Source organism: Littorina saxatilis, unplaced genomic scaffold, assembly GCF_037325665.1.
Source record: "Littorina saxatilis isolate snail1 unplaced genomic scaffold, US_GU_Lsax_2.0 scaffold_2522, whole genome shotgun sequence".
Lineage (NCBI taxonomy): Eukaryota > Metazoa > Mollusca > Gastropoda > Littorinimorpha > Littorinidae > Littorina > Littorina saxatilis.
This window is the reverse complement of record NW_027127412.1, coordinates 6890-15306: the sequence shown is the minus strand read 5'-3', so window position 1 is coordinate 15306 and position 8417 is coordinate 6890. Positions and strand designations below refer to the sequence as shown.

The window sequence follows — 8417 nt, the reverse complement described above, 5'->3', positions numbered from 1 at the left end:
AAAATATGTACACATAGTATCAAGAGCGTGTATCAAAGATTATCTTCCGCAATATTCCCACAGCTCCTTTCTACAATCTACTGCAGATAGATAGGTCCCTGCAAATTGCACAATGCAGCGCACACAATCACAGCCTCATCCACCAGATCAGCACCAGCCAAGCTGATTTCGTTCTTCAAGAACTTGAAGCACTTCAGGCGTCTTATCACCTGTTCCACCAGGATCCTCAGATTGGCAACTTTCTTGGTCTTTTGCACTGCAGCTGTTGACATCTGTGATTGGCCCCGTCGTCCTGGTGGAATGATCACTCCAAGGGATAACTGTGCACATTCAGCTGCAATGCTGAACCCCTTGTCGGCCATCAAAGATGTATGGGGAGGTAGTTTTTCAAGGAAACCAGAGTCCTTTGTCAGCTCTGTGTCCGAAATCCGCCCCTCGTATACTGCAGACACATAGCAAATGTAACTGTTTGGGCACACACCCACAAGGATCTTCAGCGTGTTGTGGTGCTTATAGTCACTCCACGTTGCAGCCTGAGTAGCCAGATCCTGGGGTGTCTCGATGAACAGCTCCGTGCAGTCTACGATTGCCACCAGATTTGTCAGGTCCCTTCCCCTGTAGCGTGCTGGTTTTGTTGCCAGCACAGTCTCCAAATCAGGGATCTGAATCATGTGGCACAGCACTGCTGACAATGCCTTCATCCACGATGTGTACAGCCTCGATGCATGACTCCTTGATACGGCAAACCGGTCCGCCAAGTCTTGAAAATCAAGGCCTAGCCGAAGCCTCATGAGAACCAACACCAGCTCATCGATGCCTCTCAGGAATCGTTTTGGACCAAACTTTGAGGGAGGCTTGCGGAAAACGCGCTTTTTCTTCTCACTTGCTTGACCCTTCCACCTTCTCACCACATACTCTTTGACGCAGTCATGGATAAGCCGAACTAGAGTTTTGCTCTTCAAGCCAGTGTAGTATTTCACATTCTCCGGTGTCAGTACATTTCGAAAAATATTTGGTGGCCTTTTTTTCTGCTTCAGACCAACTTTCAACTTCGGAACATTTTCAGCCTTAGCTTCAGGCTTTGGTAAGGGCGGCAAAGGTGTGGGGGTGCTCACTTGCACATGGGTTCCCTGAGCCAAAACCCTGCGGAGGTTCTCCAACTCCTTCCTCAGTTGAGAACACTGCAAATGAAGAGCAATGATGTCTTTCGCTAGTCGCTGGACTTGCTTAAAAAGCATGTTTGTCACAGACAGAAGCACGAAGACAGTCAGCAGTAAACCGTTGACGCTGGGGGATCTTGCCTGAGTAGTCTGGATCTCGATGACTGGGTCCTCTACATGTTGTGGCTCTGGTATGTCAGGCGGGACCAGGACTCTTTCAATCGTGTTTGTCAGCCCTCCACGTCTGGATCGTTTAGGCAAAGGTGTGAACTCATGCATCAGCACTCTGGAAACCTGTGAAACATACAAAACAGCAAAATACAGCACTGAATTACTCAGGTCATGGATTGTAACCAATCTCAGATAAAGAACAGTGGTTGAACATAAACCCAAGGTTCAGACACATTCATAAACAGAAATTTCTTGTTTAATTTAAACTGAGTTTAAACTTTAATACAGAAGACTTATTCATGGCTATCATTAGTATCAAGAAATCATTTTACAGTTTACACAGAGAAGATTTATCTGACCACCATCAACACACCCCCTTCCCCCCCACACCAAAAAAGTCACAAAACCAAGCACATAAGAAGCATACAACCCCCCCCCCCAAAAAAAAAAAAAAAAAAATAATAATAATAATAAAAAATAAATAAATAAAATAAAAAAAAATAAATAAAAAAAATACAATATTAAAATGGATAAACACTAGAAAAAAGTAATAACAAAAAATGTATCTGCCGGTTTTCCTGTACTTACAAGGCTGGAATCACATATATATGGGTGCGTCTCAGAAACTGATCCTTTTGTGTGTGCCATAATCAAATTAGCCCACAATTGAAACATACTGAATTTTAAATCATGATATTGGTATTTTTGAGAAGTAAAATGAATAAAGAAATAGTACAAACAAAACTGAGTATTTTGCATGATTATTATGAAGGTTGTTTTGCGAAAGAAATGATTAAATGCGTGAAAAATGGAGGTCTGATCTGTGACATGAACCATCAACTAGTTTTGTACCTCACTACAAGAATCGTTTAGAATGTCCAAGGACTGCTATTCTTGTTATGTGTGTTTGGTTTAAGTGTACTTGACAGATGAAATGTTATTTTGTCCACAGAAATGTTTTTTTAAACGAAATTAATCGCTTGAAAGTTTGCCATCACTGTCGTAACATAGGTTTCCGCACGCGTGCAACAGCAACAAGTCCTAAATTTGAACTTTAGAATTTGCATATTCATCTTCAACACGATCTAGACATGAAAGGGCATAGAACATCGCTAAGCTAAATGTTATTTAAGTATTATTTTCTCAAAATTGCATCTGCAAACTAAGTTGAAAGTTGCGCAATATGACATGCTTCTTCAAAATTCAGTTACGATGGTGAACGGTTTTGCAAATAATGTTCAGAGTTTTGAAGAAAGATTAGAACTATTTTGCGCGTAGTGACTTAGAGGTGCGGGTGACTACGCATGCGCAGTTACAGAGAGAAATAGTTCAGCTTCCAGCAGCGAAGAAAGATTTCGAGAATGTTTCCGAAGTCTGTGATTTTGTTACGACAGTGATCAACACCCCAGGTTCTTGAGAAAAGGTGAGTTTTTGCTGCTATGATATTCTATGAAGTGAAAAATTAGGCTAAACATTTGTTAATAATAGTTTTTCTTTCGATTTCACCTAGTCAAAACTTGACTAAATGTTTTAACATAGAGGGGGAATCGAAACGAGGGTCGTGGTGTATGTGTGTGTGTGTGTCTGTCTGTCTGTGCGTGTGTGTGTGTAGAGCGATTCAGACTAAACTACTTGACCGATCTTTATGAAATTTGACATGAGAGTTCCTGGGTATGATATCTCCGGACGTTTTTTTCTTTTTTTCGACAAATACTTTTGATGACGTCATATCCGGCTTTTTGTAAAAGTTGAGGCGGCACTGTCACACCCTCATTTTTCAATTAAATTGATTGAAATTTTTGTAAAGCAATCTTCGACGAAGGCCGGACTTCGGTATTGCATTTCAGCTTGGTGGCTTAAAAATTAATTAATGACTTTGGCCATTAAAAATCTGAAAATTGTAATAATTTTTTTTTTTATATAAAACGATCCACATTTACGTTCATCTTATTTTACATCATTTCCTGATTCCAAAAACATATAAATATGTTATATTTGGATTAAAAACAAGCTCTGAAAATTAAAAATATAAAAAATTATGATCAAAATTAAATTTCCGAAATCCATTTAAAGGAACGGTAAGTGTCAATGTTTTCTTTAATTGTAAAAGTTGTATGTTCAATGGAATGGTAAGTCTGAACAAAATAATTACTTTATTTTGTTTTTAGCCAGTGAATGTGGATGCATCAAAATCTTGATAGACATTAAACAAATTCATGTTAGTGAAACTAGTACACATATTGCATCAATCTTTGGTTGAAATCGCAGGTACTTGCATGTTTCAGGTGCAAGAGATTCGACCTGATGAACTGGTGGTACCGTTCCTTCGAAGGAAACCGGAGGGGAACTACTATTGCTTTCCAGGGATCGATGATATTTCCTTAGTCCCTGCATCTGATGCAACCATGATTCGTGACCCCACCTTCAATGCCAGGGGGCATTATTTCTTTTAAAATAAATTAATTAACTGCAAGTGGCAACTGTTCTATATGTAACCAATGCCTTTGGTTTATTGTCTTAACAATTGAATGAACCACTTTTGAACATTTGCATTCTTCATGTCAAACCTTATAATACATGTCTGGTTGTTCGTTTCCGAGTTACGTCGGTGATGAACTTTTCATTAATGTTTCTCTTTTTTGGGGCAAAGTTTTCTTGATTTTGTCCAGCTTTTTTTCTTTCTGTTCCTGTTTTAGTGTTTGGCATTTTACCTAAGAAGAATCTGGTTGCAAAATCAGCTTCATTTAGTAAAGTTTGTGGGAAAAAGCATAACCGTTTCTTTGTTACAAAAGTGATGTTTCCATGTTACATCGGTGACCATTTTGCATTCTTTTGGGATAACTTTCTAACATTTTGTCTTAGAGCAACAAATCTTTGTATATATGCTATTGTGAAGGTTAAATGTCAATAAGACTGAATGAATGCCATGTATCAACATGTTCTGATCAGGATATCATTAATTAATTTTCATTTTTGTATTGAAATTTTGACGAATGCATGGAACATTGAAAAAAACATTATTTTGTTGTTTGCATGTAGTCATTTCATATTGAACCCTATAATGGCTTGTGATTCAACAATAATAACTGAATAAAAGTCGTTTTCAGCCTTATAAATGCAGTTTTTTTGTCTTTTATTTTTTCCATGTTACACGGGTGATTTTGCACACATGGTCCAAATAATGCTCAACATATGGCAAACTAAAGGCAATGTTATATTTTTTCTTGTTTAAACTGAAAAGGTACACCCTGAGAAGTGTGTAAATAGTATTATCAAAGTTTTCTGGGAAGATTTTACTTTTGGTGATAATGTCACAAACAGAGGACGAGATTCTGAGACGCACCCATATACATATATCTGGTTCATGTACACAAACTGACGATAGATTGTGACTGACCTTTTTGGGAAAATCAGGAAATCCAAGATGTTCTGTTGGGTAGGGGTTCTCATCTGTTGGCTGCCCATCCTTGAAATGTCTTGAGCAGACCTTCTGGTCTCTGGATGGGGAAAGTAGCTTGTTAGTTGTTGGATTGATTCTGTTGATAAGAATCTTCCACTTGTCACGATGTGCAGGGTCTTTCTTGCGAGTTGGAATTTTCCATAGGCTGGAACATAAAAAGGAGGAATAAAAAATACCGTTAATGAATATAAAATGGGATAAAAGACAAAGCAAAACACATGTTTAATCAGCAGTTTTTCTGTTCTCCTTGACACACTTATGACAACTGACATATGATCATCTATTTCAGTTCAAAACTAAGTGATTATTTATTTATTCATTTTCAATACTAAAAAGTATTTTCTGTGTTTCAAAAATTCAACAGCGTTATTACAATGACTGGGCTGTAAATATAGTTTCAAAGAAGTCAGTATCAGCAGTATGTACCAGAACATGAAACTTGGGTTCTTCGTTCATAACCTATGGCTATGATTTTAAGAAAAAGAAACAAACTTAAAAAAAAAAAAAAAATTAAATGACCAATGCTGTGATGAAATCTGAGTTGAGACAAAACTTTAGTTATAAACGAAAGTAAAAAAAAAAAATGTTAGAAGTTCAAGTACCTGAAAGGTGCAGGACAGTCACACTCGGTGTTTAAAATGTGATGAGCAGCGCACGTTGCAGCCTTCCACTTTTTCAAACGCCGGGCCCCATTACTGCATTGAGCAATCGCACAATGAAATGCCATAGTTTGCTTTTGCACTTCGGCACAAATCTACTGGCATGAAAAAAGTTCAACAACGCGCCCGACGCTAAGACACAGCCAATTCATTTTCTCTTCTCAGCTTCAAGCCTGACGGCAGCCGGCATCGAATGTGCTCGCAGCAGAAAATCCGCGGAAAATAGGATGCGCGCGCATACGAAGAGGGCCGCTCTTCGGGTCATGTAAGTCCCGGAACCGGCAATTCGTCTATTGCATTATTGTCGAACTTTAATATTAATTAGCTGTTAAACAAGTGGGATACCTTGAATAACACTCCAAAAACTCACAGAACAAGAGGATACTGCAACTGGGATTGGCTGTATTAGAGCACGTCTCTGTCTGTCGATCTATCTGTAGGTGGGTCAGTCAGTGTTTGCAGTGTTTGAATGTCAGCGTGTGTCTGTGTGTGATGTGAGACATACTTTTTGTGCAGTTTGTTTGTCCAAAATCCTGACTTGCACGGTGTAAAGCAAAAACCAAGCGTCTGGCATTTAAGTAATAATGTAAATAACAAAATGCGAATGTTAAAAAAAGAAAGTATAGGCGGGGATAACAACCCTAAATTAAATATTAATCTGTTCAGCTAAAGCCTTTACAGTCGTGGATTCGGCAGAGGTTGTCGTGCACAGACAATTACAAACTTATTAATCACGTTGATTGAATACTAAACGATGGACCAGCCACAGTGCATTTTCCTCGCCCGCTTCCCAATTATGCCTCAGGTCCTCATGGTAGTGTTGTTTGTAGCTTTCCAGAACTATAACACGATCGTAATGTGTTCTCTGTTTGCTTGCCTGTGCAGTGTTTTGTCCCCCCCCCCCCCCCCCCCCCCCCGTCATCCCCCTAGCATAATTTTGTTTAACTTTACCTGCCCCGAGACAGGCCAGTTGGTCCAAAGGAAGCCAGAACAGATCGCTGGCCCCAAGGTGCCACACTGCAGGAGCAACTTTGGGGCACCAAAGACTCCCTGATCCTGACCACTAGCTTTATTCAAGCTACAAAACTTGAAGTCTGACCTGAGGCCAAAACTCCTGGACCGCCGAAGAAGAAAACGAAGAAGAAGGTCCAAAGAGGACGTAAAACTAACTAGTTAGTCAGTCAGTCAGTCAGAGAGTTGTCTGTACAAGCACGTGTCCACTCAATTTCTCCTGGAAGTACGCCCTCGTTTCCAAGGGGTGTGTGCGGTCAGTTGTTATGGGGGCGAGGACGCCCCCATTCTATACGGATAGTTTCGAGGTTGACCATGGGCAGCGCCATTTTGTTGTGAAATACGTCATCAGTTTGTGTACACAGGAAGTTGTGACATCCGTCACCCTATGGGAGGGGTGACGTCAAAATTGTTCATCTGTAGAAAGTTGTGAAATCCGTCACCCTATGGGAGGGGTGACGTCAAAATTGGTCATCACAGAGTTTGTGTAACACAGGAAGTTGTGAAATACGTCACCCTATGGGAGGGGTGACGTCAAAATTGTTCAACAAAAACATGATATGTCGCATTGTGCAGGGTCAACTGCAACAAACTCAAACCGAGCCATTCATACCTAGCTGTATTTGAGTGACTTATATACCCGACATTTTTATTTCTTATTTTTAGCACAGGTGTAGGAAAAATCATGAACCAAAATGTTATTTATTTTCTAATTTAACATTTTTTTTACAAATATGACCATGGTCTTTTAAACATACAGTGACATTAAACATTGTTATGTTAAAAAAAAGAAAAAAGAAAAAAAGCTTTTGTGCACAAATCAGAAAATACATTGTACATTTTACCTACAGGCCAAACCGTGAGTGTCTGTGGCAAAGCCCGACCCAGGAAATTGCACTGATTTTATATTTAGATCAAAGGGAAATTGTCAAGAACAGGCGCTTGCATTTGGATGTGTCCAATGATAGTAGGTTTGGTTGTGATCAATCAGAATAATGTAGGAATAAAAATGTATGACAGTTTAGTATGATGACATGTAATTCACATATGCTGAAATATGATATTATACATCATGTAATATTATTATGGCTGTTGCCATGACCATGAAACCCAACAAAGGTTTAATGTAATGTAATTCAAAATACCAAAACCGAGCACCTATTAATCTCGTCTTTGCGCGTGAAGATTGAGGCCGTCTGCCAGTAGCGGTTAGGTCATACAGTGGAACCCTTCTCTAGCGACCTTTAAAATGTTGACAAAAATCGGTCCTTGTGGAGGGGGGTCCTTACAGAGGGAGGGGGGCGGAGTCAGGGGGCCACAAAGAAAGTCAGATTTAAAAAAAAAAAAGAAAACAGAGAAGTTTGAGTTGCTGACGACCGTTCCCTCTGAAAGCAAACTGCTTCGATTTCATGTTTGTCCTTGGTGTCCACCAGTTCTGGTGCATGTACTACCCTGGCCAAGTTTCCTCTCAAGACATCAAAGAGACCGCCCCAGTATACTCTACAGCCTCTGGGCGAACCACCTCTCACAGCTAAAACTGGGTCAATGACCCCTGGGAAGAAGGTCAGTGTCTATAAAATTTTACTCCTAGGCCTGCGGCCAGGGGGGGGGGGGAGTATACCGGTACCATTTGAGAATCAGACCAAATGAGAATTGAACCATTTGAGAACATCCTTTTTTTTCAATCACTACATCGAAGGCCTGCGGCCCGGGGTTCACATGGGTTGGTTTGTTTGTTTGTTTCAAACCCACACCCATATACACACATTTCCCATTTAAACCATTTGTCGGCCCCCTGTCGATATTTATCGACTAAGTTCCTTGTTTATACCTGCGCACGGTCAGCGCATCCCTGCTAATTAATGATCAGACAGCTGACCGCTGGGAGGCCGAGACTTTCGCCAGCCAGACAGAGCTGTCTATCGGCTGTGTCACGCTTCATTGGAACCCCTGACG

At 40.1% G+C, this 8417-nt stretch overlaps 1 protein-coding gene across 1 annotated transcript; it reads right to left on the bottom strand.

Moving 5' to 3' along the window:
- Window positions 1-8: 8 nt before the first annotated feature.
- LOC138955878 (uncharacterized) lies at window positions 9-1453 on the bottom strand. The gene has a single exon (XM_070327388.1). It carries the CDS (start codon window positions 1437-1439, stop codon window positions 78-80), a length of 1362 nt encoding a protein of 453 aa, XP_070183489.1. The 5' UTR covers window positions 1440-1453; the 3' UTR covers window positions 9-77.
- Window positions 1454-8417: the final 6964 nt, after the last annotated feature.